The sequence below is a fragment of the Mesoplodon bidens genome, assembly GCF_964165515.1.
Source record: "Mesoplodon bidens genome assembly, chromosome: 17".
In the NCBI taxonomy this organism is placed as follows: domain Eukaryota; kingdom Metazoa; phylum Chordata; class Mammalia; order Artiodactyla; family Ziphiidae; genus Mesoplodon; species Mesoplodon bidens.
Window position 1 is genome coordinate 74404197 of NC_138174.1, and position 18981 is coordinate 74423177.

At 39.8% G+C, this 18981-nt stretch overlaps 1 protein-coding gene across 1 annotated transcript in view; it reads left to right on the plus strand.

Annotated features, from left to right (window-relative positions):
- Positions 1 to 17417, plus strand: part of MYO16 (myosin XVI) — a gene marked incomplete at both ends in the record, with an annotated part of 422412 nt that extends 404995 nt beyond the window's left edge. The window contains one exon of the mRNA XM_081214708.1: positions 17190 to 17417. Within this exon, the coding sequence (XP_081070834.1) occupies positions 17190 to 17417 (228 nt within the window). The remainder of the gene's footprint in view (positions 1 to 17189) is intronic.
- Between the last annotated feature and the right edge of the window lie 1564 nt (positions 17418 to 18981).

An 18981-nucleotide genomic window follows, 5' to 3' on the forward strand; every position in this document is an offset into this window, starting at 1 on the left:
TGTTTCTGAGACTGAGCTTACCATGACATTAAAAGCAATGGAGGAGTCATCCAACTTTTACATAAAATTTAAAGAAGTTTTGCTCAAGGTGAAAATTTTAAGTAGCTGTAGCAGACATTTGTGGTTTGTGTTTTTAGCTGCTGGCCACATATTTAAGCTTCTGGCCTACCACCATGATAATATAAGGAGAGAGATTTCACCTTCCTCCCTTCCTTTGAGAGCTGGATAAATGCATGTGAGATGGGCTCTGTCTATCCACCATGGGTTATGGGTTGAGAGACATACGATGGAAGGGACGAGGATAGATGTCGCCATGGGGGTGTCATCTGGCCACAGTGGCTCCCTCCAGTGGCCAAAGATGTTAGCCTGTGCTGTGACTGCGGTCACCGCGTTCACCTTGTGTGCAGCCCACGTGCCAAACCTGTCCTTAACTTCACGTCCAATTATTTTGCTTTCCAATAAATCTTCTACCTGTTAGAGTTAGTTTCTGTTGCTTGCAAAGAAGAATTTTGACAGACACACTAATCTGATTTTATTGTTATTATCTATAAAATTTACTTTATATCAAAGGGTTTTTTTAATTTTATTTTTTATTCTTTATTTTTTAATTGAAGTATAGTCGATTTACAATGTTATGCTAATTTCTTCTGTACAGCAAAGTGACTCAGCTATACATATATATACATTCCTTTTTTATATTCTTTTCCATTATGGTTTATCACAGGATATTGAATATAGTTTCCTGTGCTATACAGTAGGACCTTGTTGTTTATTCATTCTAAATGTAATAGTTTGCATCTACTAACCCCAAACTCCCAGTCCACCCCTCTCCCTCCCCTCCTCCCCACTGGCCACGGCAAGTCTGTTTTCTATGTCTGTGAGTCTCTTTCTGTTTTGTAGACAGGTTCACTTGTGCCATAATTTAGATTCCACATATAAGTGATATCATATGGTATTTGTCTTTCTCTTTCTGACTTATTTCACTTAGTATGATCATTTCTAGTTGCATCCATGCTGCTGCAAATGGCATTATTTTGTTCTTTTTCATGGTTGAGTAGTATTCCATTGTGTACATGTACCACATCTTCTTTATCCATTCATCTTTCAAGTTTTACATAGATTGTGCATTATTCTTAATGTAGATGTAAACAATTTTCTAATAGGGGTAGAACCTCCATAAATAGCTTCTTTTCTCAAGGTACAGAATATAGAAAATGTAGTTTATGTTCCATTCCATCGTATTTTAAAAATTAATTTGCAAAATGTAAGGACTTTATGTAAAAGTAGTAAAAATCAATTTTGCTTAAAATATTTGGGGGCCTCCCTGGTGGCGCAGTGGTCGAGAGTCCGCCTGCCGATGCAGGGGATGTGGGTTTGTGCCCTGGTCTGGGAGGATCCCACATGCCATGGAGCGGCTGGGCCCATGAGCCATGGCCACTGAGCCTGTGTGTCCCGAGCCTGTGCTCCACAATGGGAGAGGCCACAACAGTGAGAGGCCTGCGTACCGAAAAAAAAAAAAAAAAAAAAAAAAATTTGGAACTAGTAAAAGCTGAGACACTAGCTGGATCGAGTATGTGGCTGTGATCATTTATGCTCCTTATGTAGAAGGCTTGGTAGGTCCAGGCTGTGAACTAAGGTGAACTATTCATGTCCTTCTGCACCCCAGGGCACAGGTAAACCAGCAGTGATGGTGTGACATCGTGGAATTTCACATCCTAGTCCTGAAGGGGGGCTTTGTGGCATTTCTCAGTTCTCAAAACTGGAATCGCAGAGGTTGAAGAAGCCACGCCATGTTGGTTTTTGAATTAGACAGTGTATAAAAATACCATGCCATTTATCTACTTGCCATTTTGTAACATGTGAAATCATTTTTTTTTAAGTTTATACCATTTGGCATGATTCAGTCCCTTAGAGGTAAGTCAGTGGGGAGAGACTCAGCACTGAATGAAATACTGAGAATACACCCACCAGCCTAGAGGACTTATTCGTGTTTGTGCTGAGACTGCAATGCTGACTCAGGGGGCCAGGTAACCTGACACAGGGAGCCCACGGATTATAAATAGAGCGAAAGCCTGAGCAGAGCAGAAGAGGGCGGGCCTGAAGGCAGGAGGGCAGCAGAGAGGATGGATGAAATAAAGTGCTCAGTGCTTGCCCTCGGCATAAAATTGCTATTTGCACATCTGTTTAGGGGTCCACACTTGACATTGAAAAATGAGATTACTTTTTATTTGAGCACAGTTAATTTGTATTTACATTCTCATTTTAACTTTACCAGATTTCACTTCCTGACATTTTATTCCTCTCATCTATCTGTTCTGCCCAGTAATATTGTGTGGTTTACAATCTTCGATTTTCGTTATGGGCATTTATTGTATTTCTTGTCAAAATTTTTTATATTCTTTGGCTTTTTAAAAGAGCACTAAAAGTTATTCTTAATATCTGTAATATTCAAATATTCAATTTAAGAAATCATTGATGGTTTCTGATAAAATAGTGGCAATCCAGTGCCTGAGAGCTTAATAAATATCTACTCCCTTCCGTCACAGCCGCCAGTGAAAGCCCTAAAAGAATCAATATGCAGTTGATCCACATCAAGAAACGAATCGTTATGTGGTTTGTTTTACTGAACCATCAAAGGAACCTTTTTGTAATGTCACATATCAAAGAAAAGAAGAGTTGCAGATCACCCAATAAACCCAATGCTTTCTTTCTATATTCATTTGATTTGTCCCATGGACTGCTTGAACTACATTGTGGCATGGAAAAGAAACAGTGTGTTAGATAAAATAACAAAGTGTAGACACTTTTCCTTTAATGTTAAGGGGGTAATTCTAAAACACATGGTGGGGAATCGAAATTAGATAACCATTTCCAAAGGAAATATGTGTATTTCACTTGTAAGCTACAAACCGAAGGAGATCTATCATAGAAAGCTCTTCACACAGCTGAGGTTTCGGGAAATCAGTATGCACCACTCGTGACTTCCATATTATGGGCAAGCAATGAAGGCAGTAAATTAATTTGATGGTTAAGAGTTAAATGGCAGTGTTTTCAACAGGAAAGGGACATGTCCTGTATAGATATATAGAAACTTGGAAAATAACACAAACAAATCCTATATTTTGTATTTTTTCCTTCATAGAATTGCACCATATGTGTACCCTAAATGTATTTAAATGCAGAATGTTTTTCCAGTGATGACATTGACTATTATCAATGAGGAAAAATCAATTTTAAGAAATATGAAAGGAACGAGAACTCAGAATTGTAACTATGTGTTTTTTGTTTCTTTGTTTTGTTGAAGTATACTTGGTGACTATGTTTTTAAAAAGGAGAAAGGTCTTGTGATATCTCTGCAGGCTGAGGTCAGGGGAGCACTCCAGGTGGGGAAGGAGCAAAGACCCTGGACAGGAGCCGGCCTGGATTGCAAGATGGCCAGCGTGGCTGGAATGGAGTAACTCCATTCTGCAATACGACTAGATGTTTCCCTGAAGAGCAGTAGAAATTACCATTAGCTATAAGTGTTAATTCTAGAAAAAGGGAACTTTTAAGTTATAAATGACAGCAAGAGGCTAAATGTAAAATCCCAGTTATGACTGTATTACATTGTCTTCCTTCAAAACCGTTAACCAGGTTTGCCTTTTCTATAAGTGGAAAATATAAGACAAATAGCTCTGTTCCTGCTCCAGATACAGAGAACTGGAAGACTGATACCTGGGAACCTGGGCACCAGAGTTTCCGACTTATTAAGTGTACTGCTCTGTACATTAATGGGGCCTGACAACTTTGAAAGCAAAATTTAGGCTAAAGGAACAGAACGTTTTCCATGGTGCTGAAACGTAATCTAGCCAACCTTGGTAAAGGAATTTATTTTATGACCTTAGTAGACCTCCAAGACCTGATTTTTCTCTGATTTCTATGATTACACTATTATTTGAAACTGTCATTTCTGACAGAGTCAGAAATAGGTTCTAAAACAGATGAACTATGATATTGGGAAGAAGTGTCATGAAGTCAATGACATAAAAAGTCTAGATTTTGAAGCCCAAGTGGATTTAAGTTAATTGTATACATTTGCAGGTGATTTTTAATATCTGTTTTGGGGAAGGAGTCTTGATTAAAAAGATCTGCTCTTGTATGTTGCCTACTTTGGCAGAATCTTATCTATTTTCCTTTCTAATGCTTCCTGACATCTCTTTTCCTTTCTCTATTTTCTCTAGCATTTGTACCCACACGATTTGCAATGACTATGTCTTAAAGACACAGTCGTTGACCCCTAGGCACCACCCCTGGCAGACACAGTGCCCACCAAATCCATTTCTTTGGAAGCACTTAGCTAGACTACGTTTCCCAGCATGCTTGTGGTTGGGAGTGGTCATGTGACTGAGATACAGCCAATGGAGCAGGAGCCGTACTGATGTGCGCTCCCTCCAGCCTTGGCCCATGCAAACCTCCCTTGGACTGTGAGTGCTTTATGACCTTTCCCATCCAAAAGCTGGATACACAATACTCCAAGACCCTGGAAGATGCAGAGTACATTTGTGACAACGTGGAGGTCATCCATCCACTGATCAGAAACACCCATTTTAGCCTTAACATGAACAAGGCTAAAATGGGTGGATTTTGTGTCAATCCACTGGTATTTGTGGTTTGTCTGTTACAGCATCTTGGGTAACGTAAACTGGTACCCTTTCTCATTTATTTGGCCTAATGTTTTATGTGTTGCTACTGAGCATTATTTATAGTCCTTAATTCACTAAGTTTAGCCTCCATTATTATTTAGCAATCTTTATTCTTTAAGGTAGTAAAAATCATGCCTGTTCATGTCTTCTTTTTTTTTTTTTTTTGTTCATGTCTTCTGATGATAGGGTTATTGGAATGCAGCTTATCAGACATTTTAATACAAAATAATGATCACTGGTGTCCCCACCGAGTCATAAATATGTAAAACCAAAGCTTGTAATTCTTAACAACTGCTCGCACAGAAATCCCTCTAAATCAATAGACTTTATTTTACTCAGGGACAAAGTCAGACCCCTATAATATACTGGGCATCCTGGAGAAATGGTCTAATACTCTTAGGACCTATTTGTGCATTTAATGATTAGAGGGAATTGCCTCTCTTGTCTCTCCTTCTCAAGCGGGTGACTCTAACTGGTAACTAAACTTTGGAGGGAGACTCAAGGTTGAGGACAGAGGAGATGTTTCCCCCGTGCAGTGAGTTCCACGGTCAGTGGAGTTGCTAAACTAGGCCCCTTTTCTTAAATATAGTTGATTTTTAAAATCCATTTGGATTGGGTTAATAGTTTTATTAGCATTCAGTTTCACGAAGTGGTTTTCCTCATTCTTATTTAATTATATTTAATACCATAACACAGATTGTGATTGTTTCCGGAAATAAGTATTTTGATAAATGAATAAGTTAACAGGTAAACTGTGCCCTACAAAGCAATGCAAGTGAAGATACTGGCTATTTGGACAGTGGGGTTAAATATCCTTGGACTTGGACCCTCCATCCTCTGGAGGCTGTGGAGTGCTTATCTGCCATGGTTGTGACCCTTGCTTTCCTCACTTTCATACCTATATCTTATCTCCTTTCTGACTTATTCACATCTAGTTCAAAGCTAACTCTCAAGTTGTACACCACATGGCACAGTGTTTTCTCTCTCGTGTTTTTCGGTCATTGTCCATGTAGACGTGAACAAAAGTGTGCACACCATTCCTTATCCCACTCGACCCAAGTTGCCTTTCTTCTTTGTGTGTCCGACTCATCCTTTCAGTCCAAAACAAATCCCACAGCCCAACAGAAATCTCTTGGCCATATTGGCTTTGAAATGAGTCCTGTCTCCTCTGTATTCCAACAACAGTCATTCCGTCTGTAATTTATTAATCAGTTGTGTCTGTAATTTATTAATCAGTTAATGCTGTGCTTCCTCATGAAGATTTTGCACTGACGTCCTGTTTAAGCATGTTTATTCATCTAACTCTTTATGTTTTTATGTCCTGTTGCTCATACTCAAATGAAAGCCTCTTGAGGGAGCAGGTCATACTGCGCAATTCTAAGTCCCATAGACCCCATGACGGTACTTTCTGTCTCACAGTCATTGAAAGCACATGTGTTCATTGATTAGCAGAACAAGAAAAACTTCTTGGAAGTCAATGTGATTAAGAAGGTCGACTAAACTCAATATACTTGGATTTGAATCCAGACTCTACCACTGACTAACCAAGTGAGTTTGGGCTTTAAAGATGAATTTCAGCATCTGTGAAGAGGCTAATAATCCTTAACCTGCTTATTTCACATGGTTATGAGATTTTACTAGAATAACCTGTGAAAATGCTTTAAGAATATGAAACAAGATCATGAAGATGATGCTTGAAATGGGCTCTGGAAACCTTAGAGCTTTCTGTATCTGGGCATACAAACTGGCACTGTTACAGAGAAGATAAATAGAATTACAGAGTGTGTTCTGGGTACATCTGATTGAATTGACATATAGAGTCTATGTGAGGGTGAGTGATGATGAAGCTAGAATAATTAGTGTGGTCAGAAAATACAGGGTTTTCTGTAACATGCTAAGGTGTGTGGACTTGACTCTTTAGTCTAGGACAAGGCGGCGGCATTGAAGATTTTTGAACAAGCAAATTTTATAAACAGACTTATCCTTTAGAGAGAGAAAATCTAGTAGATTACTTGTCCTTAATAATACCTCCTGGTATTTGCAGTGAGCTTCCCATATAATCCCAAGAAAAATATTTTTAAAGGAATTGTAATACTCTTACTTTCTATGTTTCCGTTATAATAGATTTATGTTTTTCCATGTATTCTCTGTATTTGAACCCATTACTGTAATATGTCATTACTATAAATGTACTCTAAATATATGTTATTAGTTTTTGCTACAATCTTCTAGTCACTAATACTGGTACTGCCATGTTTTTAAATGAATTGAGGTAAGAGACCAGAACTCATACAAAATCCATATCCTGAAATGTCACAAATTAACTGTCGTGTGATGCACAATCATGAGTTTCTATTTTATAACTTTCCATCAGTAGGGAGAAACGTGCATCCACTCATCAGAGTCCATTTTTATTCTTAACTTTGGACTTAAAATCAGCTGCAAAATGCAAATAACTGTCCATTTAAATTATATTAAATGTGCTCCAATATAATATTACTTATTATAAAAATAAAGGACAGCGGTTAATTTTTTTTAAAGAAATCAACTTGCACAGATAAGGTAAAAAAAAAAAAAGTCCTCTCTTCCTTCCCTCACTGCCTGTTGTCCAGATATATTCTTGTTTCCAGTAGAACCTGTTCCTTTTAAGGGATATTTTCCCTTCTTTAACCCATAGGCAAAAAGGGAGACAAAATAGCAAGAAAGAACTTAATTGGATTGCTGTCTAAATGACTATTTCTGCATTAAGAGGGATCAACTCTCTTCTGCCTAAACCAGAAATGCTGTTTTGGTTTCAGATCATTTTCTTGATTTTCTTTTCTAAAGTATGGAGATACACAACCCTTTAATCAGAGACTTTTTGAATCAAATTTCATTTTAAGCCATGTCATTGGGATCTATTTAGGTAAACGTTGGTTTTACAAACTGATTTTCAAATTTCATTTTTGAATGCGTTTCCTCCAACATGTTGTTAGCATGAGTGGAAAGAGAATTTGCATTTGAAACACTGATATTCACTATTCAGTCAGCCAAGAGGCTGTCTTCTTTTAATTTCCATAAATGTCAGTAAATGCCTCTTTTCACCTTTGGGTGAATAGTCAATAGAAAAATCAATGCTGTGACAAATGAACAGCAACATGATTTTACATATGAATTATTTAACAAATACTATTTTTATCCTAGAAGGGAAAGACTTAAGGTAAAAATCAGCAGCAAATTATTAATTTACATTTATTAATATTATTCATAGAAATGCATAGCCATAGGAAGTGAAGAAAATTTGTATCTCATTTTTTAATTAGTTCATGTCATAGGACTCTGTTAATGACACAATAGAAAACCATTAAAAATTAGCAAGTAGATATATCTGTAATAAACCTCATTAAGCCTTTACATAATGTTGTGCTTCCCTCTGGGTTGTGAGAGATTTTGTAGTTTTTAACCCCTTAAGGTAAGTGCACAGATTATAAAAGTCCCACTTAGGGATGTAGAACTTGCAAGAGGTCACTGAGTCAAATTCTATCTTCACGTCTAATTGCTGTCTCCTAGACATTAGAAGACACAAAACAGCTTACAAATCTGGAGTTGGGGGGTGGTGAAGAGGATGGAGTCTAGATTCATGTCTTTTAAATACCAAATCAACAAGACTTTTCTCAATAACAGGGGGGAAAAAAACACATTATTTTTAACCCTATCCTGAGTTGTCCAGGTCGTAATCACCAGTGTCTTAAGTAACACTATTTTCTAAGGATTAATTTCAATTAAGGAATCTTCTTGTTAAATATCTGCTGAAAGGAAGGGATTTTGTTCCAGGTTGAGGATCCTAGCCCATAGGGAAATGACTTCAGACTGTGATCATCTGTGTGTCTGTTCACATGTTCTGGGAGATTGACATGGGCTGATCAGAGGCATGCCTGTTTACTGAACATGGATGGCTTAGCTTCTCCCTTGCTCAATCCTTCCATAAGGGCAGAAAGGAGAAAGTGGGGCTATATATGCAATCCAGGCCACATTTTAGGGGGTCTAAACTGACAGGAGGGTGTCAATTTAAAATGCTGACCACCCCTTAAGTGCAGCCTACCTGCAGTGCCTCAGGTGTTGCTTTCCAGTGGTGTTGGAGGAGTCACATTATCCCAGCTCCCAGTAAATACTTAAACCAAGTGGACGCTAAGCTCTGAAGTTTCCAGATCTCTTCCAGGTGTCAGATTTTCAAATAAAAATCACAGAATAATTTCCAAGTGTATTATTAGATCCTCCACCAAACAATTTGTTTTCAAAGACATTTAAGCTGACAGATAGTGTGTGCCCTTTTCTAGAAGCCTGAGTTTTGCACCTGTTATAGAATAGTACCATTTTCCCCCATGACATCCAAAAATAATAATTCTGGGCACAAGATGTCTTAGTCCATTCTGGCTGCTGTAACAAAATGCCACAGACTGGGTGGCTTATAAACAACAGAATTCTATTTCTCACAGTTCTGGAGGCTGGAAGTCTGAGATCAGGGTGCCAGAGTGGTTGGGTGAAGTCTGTTTTTCAGGTCACAGACTTCTGGCTGTGTCCTTACGGGGCAGAAGGGGTGAGGGAGCTCTGTGAGGTCTCTTTTATAAGGGCACTAATCCCATTCATGAGGGCTCCACCCTCATGACCCAATCACCTCCCAAAAGCCTTATTCCAAATACCATCACTTTGGGTGTAGGACCCCAACATGTGAATCTGGGGGACACACATTCAGACAGTAGAATAGGATAAGCCTATTTGATTGCTTGAGGCATTGCATCATTTGGCCACCCTGAAGTCTAGGGTGACTGTCCCACGCTCTTCAATGATCCCTCTCACCAACCATTCAAACCCATGTAGGCAGGTCTGAATTCAGAGTAACTAACGAGTCCGGGGCACCTCACACCCTGTGTGATTTCAGAGCAGCAGAGCATTTTTAGTACATTCCCAGGGCTTTACAGTGTTTGAAAGGGCCTTATCTGAATCTGTGAGATGTGAATTACATCTCAAGTCTGAGAATTCATCCACAGTCTGTCTGGCATTGCTCAAAGGCACTCTCTTCCTTTCCCTTCCCAGAAATTGATGGAGGTGTGGTGCTCAATTACCCCCCAAGTTTATAAAAAAGTGAAACCACAAGTCTGATACACTGTGATGACATTTGTCCCTTTTCTCAAACATGCATCTTGGCATTCATACACTGACTCCATCCAGACCCTCTACGTAAGTGCATTGGATGCACTGTGCTGGGCAGAGATTAATTTACTAATTTACCAGTTTTAGACTCTAAAGGACACCCATAGTCTTGTCAAGCAGTGACTAATTTTACTCACAGGGAATTCTACCCACTTAGATCAGAATTTCCCCCCACTTGCATATTATAATATATATGACCCTTTTTCAATAATAATATAATGTCAATTAAGTGTATACACATATCATTATGTAAAATCTCTTTATCCTTTTAGCTTTTACTACAGCTGTAAAATCAAAGCCAATTTACAAATTGAGTGAAACAAAAACCTACAAAAGCTAGAAAACATTAAAATTCACATTTATATTAGGTATGATTTTCTTTAGATGAAATTACTGTTGACAATATGAATCTGGTACTGACTCAAATCCATGAACTTTGGTACAGATCTGCCATCTTGTGCCTTTGATTGATCCCAGTGTATCACTTCTATTTGAACTGCTAGGCAACCTACCCTATGATGTCAAATCACTTAGCTTTTTATTGGAGGAAAGTGCCTTATTTGAATATCAAATCCATCGACCTTTTTCTCATTAACCTGAAACAGTATAAACAATATTAACTGTGTCAATCTGCTTGTAAATAAAATACGAAGTCAGAAAATTAAATCTCACTGAGCGCTAGCTTAAAAAGTAGGTACTCAAGTGATCCCAAGCACATACAAATGAAAAAGCAAAAAAGTTTAGGCTGTCCCAAGAACTTGAGGACCCCTGAAAATACATATACAAATCCCAGTTTCCAAAACATTTAACTGTTGTTTAAACTACTCACTACTGCCCTTTATATCTTACTCTAAGATTCAAAAAACTTCTAGACCTTCTTCTTGCATAACTTTCTTTAGTTGTAAATCATATACAAATCCTAGTTATGTTATAAGCCTAGTGTGTTGCTCAGTATTTTGAAATCTTCTTGTTACTAAGGAAGGAGAAGACTATTGTATATTTTTATAGGGCCACACATTTCCTTTAACATTATCTGATGGAGTCATCAGGATCATCATAATTCAGAATGTTTAGGGATTTTCTCAAGTCAAAGAGTTAGCCATGACACGATCATAATTGCCCGCATTTATAGGACACTCATTACATTTTTAGGGCGCTCTTAAGTAGCCCACATCTGTCCTTTTGAGGTAGATGATTACTGTGCACCCACTTTACAGGTGTGGAAGCTGATGGGCTTGCTTAAGGTTACACAACCATTAGGTGCCAGATTCAGGATTCCAGTCCAGGCACCCTGGCTAGAGAGTCCTGGTTTGTCCACCATCCCATCCCTGTTCACACCAGAATCCAAGTCCCCGTGGGTTTGTGATTCCCTGTTAGAGAATGGAGTTCAGTGTCAAGCCCCATGGAAGTGCCTTCTTTCCCCCTTTCTACCCGGTGCCCATTTCATTTTTCAAAATTCAGATCAAAGCCACCACCTCTGTGAAGTCTCTCCAGACCTTCCTCCATACAGCCCCCTTCCCCAGGTAAACAGTGAAAAAAAATTTTAGAAAACCTCCCACTCGTTGACGTACCCCATCTCCATGCCCCGTGCAGCATGTTAAGGCACTGATGTCATTGGCATGTCTAAAAATTCCTTTAAAAGCAGGGCGTTAGTCATTTTCATGGCACACAGAGGTGGCACCACATAGAACCCAGAGGTTCCTAGGTGTGGAACACTTCTTACTTTCCCAACTACAGCTCTTGCCTTCTGGTTCTGAAAGAGAATGTTTTCATGTACAAACACTAGTCTATAAAACATGCCAGAAAAGAAAATAAGTAAGGAAGTAACTATCTGAAGTGGTGACATGGGCTGTAGTTATATCTTTTAAAGCAATGGGGAGCAAGATTTAAGCTAAAAGACACCAATATGACATCCTTTAATCTCCAAATAAATCAGGATCAATGAGACCTGGGTGAAGCCAGCTGACTCCAGGCCCACACTGCCAGTGGCATCCTTAAGCCCCAGAGTCACTTCTCTTTATGAAAAGAAATGGTTCCCTTTTGATACCAAAGCTATTTTGTGTTACAAAATCATCATTGCCTTTTTAATGCTAATATTTAATTTGTTGTGAAATAACAAATAATGGTAAGGGAAGCTCTAATGGTTTTTGTTACTACAAATAGGACATGAAATTTAAAGAATGACAAAACACTGATTTAGATGTTTTTACCGTGCTAGATAATATTGCAGATACTTTTTTATTCCTCACCTATTACTTGACCACAATTTAAATAACATTCATAGTTGTATTTGGTTGCTATTCTAAAATAGTAAAGCTCTGTCACTGCCTGTGACAAATACGACTCTTGTGCCTCATAACCTGATACATTTAATAAATCTAAATAAAGTAGATTAAACATCATTAATCAGGGCATCCTGTCCTCATCTTCTGATCCGTTTATTGTCTCACAGATCATTTTTTTAAACTACCCTTTGAACTTCATTGTGTTGAAAGTAGTGACCTCTCAAATATCCTTACACAGAATTTTAACCTTCATTTAAGGCATAACCTGTGAAGATTCTTTGTGTTTTTTTTAAATGGAGATCAATAATGTTAATACTTTAGCATCTCATTTATGCCATTCCAGCAACTCTGTTTCTATACCTATTAGATTTTACTCAATACCTATTAATCTCTGTAATACAAAGTTTCATGGGATCTCTCAAAAGGAGAGTGTATTCTGAGCATTAGTTTGATTATTGCAAACATCAGTCAAATTTTTGCTTATCAAGGAAGCATGGAGAGCTCTTGGTGGTGGATTCAAAGATGGTGTTCTTCTGTACCCACTACATTATTCAAGACATCGATACCCTCATTAAGAAAGTGCTTTCTAATGCTTTGTGTGTATAAGTTTCACCTTTTATAATGTGCTTGGGAATTCAGATATTTTTAGTAAACGTTGAGAAGCTTTGAAAGGATAGAGAGCATTTTTTTTTTCAGTGAAACCGTGACTCAGGGGATTTGGGACATTTTATGTCAAAATCCCTGCCCACAAGCCTAATTCAGATCAGCAGCTGCTGAAAGTCACTCTCAGCAGATCGGGCTGCTTCTATGGAGTGACTCAATCTCTAAATCTTTCCTGTTAATGAAGGTCTTAGCAGAGGGTCACACCTAGTGTATATTTTTGGTCATTATGAAAAGCTGCTGAAAAGAGTTTAGGATTGAGAATAACTATAGAATAGGTGTATTTTGTGCTTGATAAGAGGACAGAGTGTGTGGTCACAACAGCATGAAAACAAATGCAACACATGCCAGCCGGCTGCAGAAGAGCAGCACCAACTGCAGGGTGGAGATTTGGATTCTGTTTTTATGCTTTACTCTGTTTTGTTAGGAATTGACCTCCATTTATAGATACAGATATAGATATAGATATTTGCATCTTTCTTTTAGATTAATTGAAATTTATTATTTCATAATAATTTGTTAATTATACATTCTATCATTATTCTTTTTGTACATTCCTAGAGAATAAAGCATGAATCCTTGATTTATTTCATCTTTAATTGTATTACTTCTGTCATTTTCCTAATACTGCTAGAAACTCAGAACCTCTGAACTCCATGTAACCCCTCCTGATTTTTGCAGTTATTGTTGGCGCATTGTTCTAATATGACTTAAAGTCTATAAGACATTTTCCAAACACATAACTTGTATTCATCCATGGATTTAATTCCAGTGTCCTTAATCCTCTCTTAAATTTCCATTTTTTTTCATCTAGGATTATTTTCTTCACCTTAAAAAAAATAGTCAAGATCTGTGATAGCAAACTTCCTCGTTCTTGTTTGTCCAATAACATTTTATTTCACTTTCATTTTTAAAGGATTTTTTTTTTTTGAGTCTAGAATCCTAGGTTGAATTACTTTCTTTCGGTACTTTAACTTGTGATTCATTGTTTGCTGGCTTCCAGTATTTCTGTTTAAAAGTCAGCTTTCATTCTCATTGTTGCTCCTTTGAAGGTATTGTGTTTTTTCTTGTAGATTTTGAAAACATTTTTCTTTGTCATTGACCTTTGGCATTTTTAATATGATTTGCCTTCTTTTCTTATTGTTGGTGGTGGAGTGTATTTATCGTGGTTTACCAAACTTCTTAATATGTATGTGGGTGCCATTCACAAGTTTTGGAAACTTATCTCTGAATATTGTTTTGCCACTTTCTTTATATCTCTTCTATCAATACTTCTGCTACTCCTTTTCTGTTTATGTCTACTCTGCTATTTCTTTTATTTGTCCATCTTTTTCTCTGTTCTTTTAAACATTTAATCACAGGTATTTTAAAGTCTTTATCTGCTAACTCTAAACCTGGATCATCTGTGAATCTGTTTTATCTTTTGATTTGGGGTAGATTTCCTTATCTCTTCCCATGTATAGTAATTTCTAATTGCATGCTAAGCATTGTGTGTAAACAAACTATAGACACTACTGATGATGTTTTCTACCTGAGGCGATTCCACCATCCTGTGTTAGGAAGCAAAGATAAGAGGTGGTCACCTCAATCCAATCAAATATTCCACAGTGATGGAAAACCAGTCTCCCTCTGGTTCTCCTCTCATCCTCAGGCTGCACCCTCCTGTGCTTGGACTGAGAACCTGACAGGCGTTTGTTCATCAGCAGTGAAACATTACAGTAGCTCCAGCTCTGCCCTTCAGAGATCCAGGCCCCATTCAGCTGTGCACCCAACTCAGTTTCAAAATCTGCAAGTCTTGAAGATGAGACTAGTCAGGCACTTGAGGCTGTCATCTTCCCTGTCATACTTTTGCTTCTGAAGCACCTCTATCACTATAGGAGATTTTCCTCTGCTTTTTTATAAGCTCTTGACTCAAGGCACCACTCGCTCATATACTTGAAGAACTCAACAAATGTCCTTTGGGGAAAATGACCATGCATTTGAGGGTCCTCAAGTTTTCAAATTGTGTCTCTTGTTCCCGTGCAACTGCAAAATATGGCATGGACTTTCTTTCTTTTAGAAAGGGCCTACAGAAGAATTCAGAATTAGCAAATGTCCCCAGGAGAAAAAAATAGTAGCTGTTAATTATTTGATTATCTATTCACTCAGAAAGATTCTTCCCATCCAGAATTTTAGTTTCTCTAGTTCAAAGTTTTGCCAGAGCTTTCTGTTGTTTCAAAATTATGATTTTTGGTAATGTATCCCATTTTTGCACTTTTGCAATGGGTGCAGTAACCTGTCATGACCTAAACATCCTAGACAGAAGTAAAATGTCCTTGTTTTATTTCTAAACAGATCAACATTAAGTTGTGTTACTTCAGAAAGATGGTATCTCAAGGAAGCGCTGGGAAAATAATCTACTGAGATGATCAATTAAATATTCTCCATAAGAATAAATCCAAGGACTGTATTTTTCAGAGATGGCTATTATATGATGAGTGTGCCAAGAACATGTATACAAATATTCAATATCCAATGAGGAAATGAGACTGAAGCTAAATGTAATCACCACAGCATCCACTAGTGGAGAAAATAGAGGAACTAAGATATGTTAGCGAAAGAAGCACACAGATTTCACTCAAATCCCAATGAGAAAAAGAAGTAAAGGGGAAGTTGATATAGGGATGCCGGTCTTTGGCATATATCAGGTCCTGGACACCAGCTATTGGGCAAATGACAAGTACTGTGGGGTAATAGGAAGACACACCCTGGAAACAGACTGCCTGGTTCCACCATTTTCCGTGTGACTTTGGGCAAATGACTTAACCTCTCTGTGCCTCAATTTCCTCATCTGCCAAATGCTAGCACCGCTTTGTAGAGCTCTTGGGAGCATTTCATGAGTTAATATTTGTAAGGGGCTTAGAAAAGTACTGACGCATCTTTAGCATTCTGAAGTGCTCACTAAATAACTAATTTTATGCACACCCTCCCACCCGGCTCTCTTGGCTCACTTCCCTGACAGTAGAGGCAATCTGGCTTCCACAAGAGTCTCTCAGCAGGAGAATTCTGACTTCCGGGTCATTCTGGTGCAGTCCTGGGGACCAGAGAGAAACCCCCTTTTAAGGGGGGTATACTGCTTTAGCCACTCACTTTCTATCAGTGCCTGGAAGTTGCTTTGGGGATTGGACGGTCACAGGCCTGTTTTGCACACTGTTTGTCTAAGCTTCAATTGGGAGAAATTCCTTTTGCTAATAACCAGCCCAGAAATCTAGTTTCGTACTTCAGGTATGGGTTTGACCTCCCAGCTTCTGTGTTTTAACATTGTTTCTTGACATTCAGCCATTTCTGTGATTCTAGGCTTTAAAACCTTCTTTCTCAGGTGAACAAGAGGCTTGGGTGTCCAGGTGAAGGTGTTGGCTTTAGAATTGTATAGAACATGGATGGTCTTGTTGTTTTCAAGTGACTATCCTCACATAAGCCAACCACCATGCCCTGCTTTGTTTTATTCTCATTTATCTTGATGGAAAGCATGGAAGTGATGTGGGAACAAAGTAGTAGGTGCCTTGAGGCCGTCTCGTTCTCTCTGAATTCTCCCCAGTAGTCCCATTCTGATGTCCAGAATCTCATTTTGTTAAACCAGCATACTCACTACAGAGCTGACAGAAAATTTGGTTTCTGCAGCGTGCAGCTGCTCCAGATGACTGGCTGCTGGCAGAGGGCAGAGCCCACAGCATGTAGCCTGCCTGTCCCCACATGCCCTAGCTGCCCCTGGGGGCAAGCTCTGCCTCTCTTCAGGGACCCCAAGGAAGCCAGACCAAGCAGCTGATACACCTGCACACAGTGATGCCCTCCTGCAAAGACCCCTGAAGTTCCCATGTCTGTGGACTCCTGGGGCTAATGCATGATGGTCAGAGTTGGGGTCACATGACCTTAAAAGGTGTTGACTAGTAACTGTGCGTAGACAGAGGGGTGGAGCCTGGAGTGGGATGCAGCTGAAGAAATCCAGCAACATCTATTATAGACAGAATTATAAGCATGATACATTCAATGAAGAAAAAGTCCAAGATGTCGTAAGAATGTATATAACAAGAGAGGTCAAAGGGCAAACAGACATGTGATTCTTTCCTGTATCACTGGAGATACTTCACCTGTTCCCCAGGGTACTTACCCTAACTGATTTCCCAGTTCCATTCATCCTCCTAATTCGGCAGTTCACAGCCGACCTGCATTGGATGCCGTTTCCCAGGGCAGCAGAGCCACGAAGTTCTAGAGGAGATGTCCAAGGTCTCTTTCCACCCCATCAGAGCCCTGGCATCCAGGTGTTGCTCTTATACTTCTCATTCCTTCACAGTATTTGATGCTGCTCTTTTTCCCCCCTGCTTCCCTCCCCCAGGTAATCCATCAGCTGAGGTTGTCCGAGAATGAGAGCGTGGCCCTTCGGGAGCTCCTGGACTGGAGGCGGAAACTCTGCGAGGAGAGAGGAGACTGGCCACAGATCCTGCACCACGCGGAGCCCAGGGCACCTCCGCCACCTCCGTGCAAGAAGCCCACACTCCTGAAGAAACCCGAGGGGGCCTCCTGCAGCAGGCCGCCCCCCAAGTTCTGGGACACTACCCTGTGATGGGCCCCGACTGCAGACTTGCTGCCTGGAGATGCCAGGTTCACAGACAGAGGCTGCCCCGGTACATGCTAGGGGCTCTGTCCACATCTACACGAAAAGCACAGGACAGCCCAGTTAAATACACGAGATTCCCTGGGTGTGTGAGTGTGTGTGTCTCTGTGTGCGTGTCTGTGTTTTCTCGTATGTTCTGCGGGGATGCACTCTGATCTTCAGGCTCTGTGGTCCTAGGGCCGTTCCACCCCGAGGTAGTGAGAGAAAGGCCGGACAAAGTGTGGATGAACAGGGAGAGAATGATGGAAGAGGGGGACCCCTACACCGCAGAGTTGTTTTTATAGGGTCCGACCACTTGCTTCTTGTCCTCCAGTCATTCTACTCTCATACACTCTCCAGGACCTAGGTTTTATTTCTTTGTGGGTGTTTGCGTTTTATTGGAATTACAATCCTGTTAATGATATACATGTTTGTTATTGTATTTTATAATTTTATGCAATGAGTGGTGCTCCCTTTCTTCAAAATACAGACTTTAAAAAATCATTTCTAGAACTTTTCTTTTCCTACATACCTTTTTTTTTTTTAATGTAGAGTACCTAAAAATCCCGAGGCTGTGTTGTTGTTTTAGCTTCACCGTTCCAAGCTCTGCACACATACAGCTGGAGTCCGATGTCTTGTGTTTCATTCACTGATCAGGAGACGGTTCCTTCCTGTGCCCTGTGTTTCCAGGCACATGGACTGTGAGCTCTTTATTGAAATCTCATCCCCTGACTTCAGTAGAGGTTACAGGAAATGATGCAACACTCCCTTAAATGCATATGGCTTCAGATTCATAGCTGGGGGTGTGCAGGGGGCATATCCATTCAAAGGTCTATGCAATACCAATAAGCATGCTGAGATTTGCTGGTCCGAGCCGTGATGCCCCACAAGACGCTTGTCCTCTCTGAGCTCCACTGCATGTCTCACCCACTCTATGTCCTCAACCCTCCTGTGATGCACCTGCCTTGCTTATCCATGCGCTTCTGTTGGCCTCAGACCATGGTGTCTTGCTCCTTGGAACTTTGTTTTCATACCAGCCTTGGCAAAGTTACTGTACCAATAAAAGGGTACAACTCTGTTCTTCTGTGGTGTTATTTATGTGCCACTGTTGTTTTCCACAAACACTTCCATTTCTGGATCAGATCAGAAGGGGCAAGGAGACCTCTGTTCATGTGTTCTTCTCACAGCATCTTGCAAACTTTAGGATCTACAGTTTGTTTTAAAAGAAAGATTTTTATGGTTATTCATACACAACTACCAGGTAGGCCTACGTGAGTTGTAGGAAAAATATGTTAATTATTTAGGAATACTAGTAGGCCAGTAAATCAGGAGAGGACTTCCATTGAGAAGATGGTTTGTGATGCTCACAGATCCCACACCGAGCCAGGGAGGGCCACACGGAGAAGCATCTGGGTGCGGCCAGAGGCAGAGGAAGCAGGGGAGCTGGTGGGCTGGAGCTTTTCGTGGGGTTTCCTGGGCAGGAACGGGCGAGGCGGGTGTGCATGTGTGGACTGATGGGCTTGGATGGTTTCAG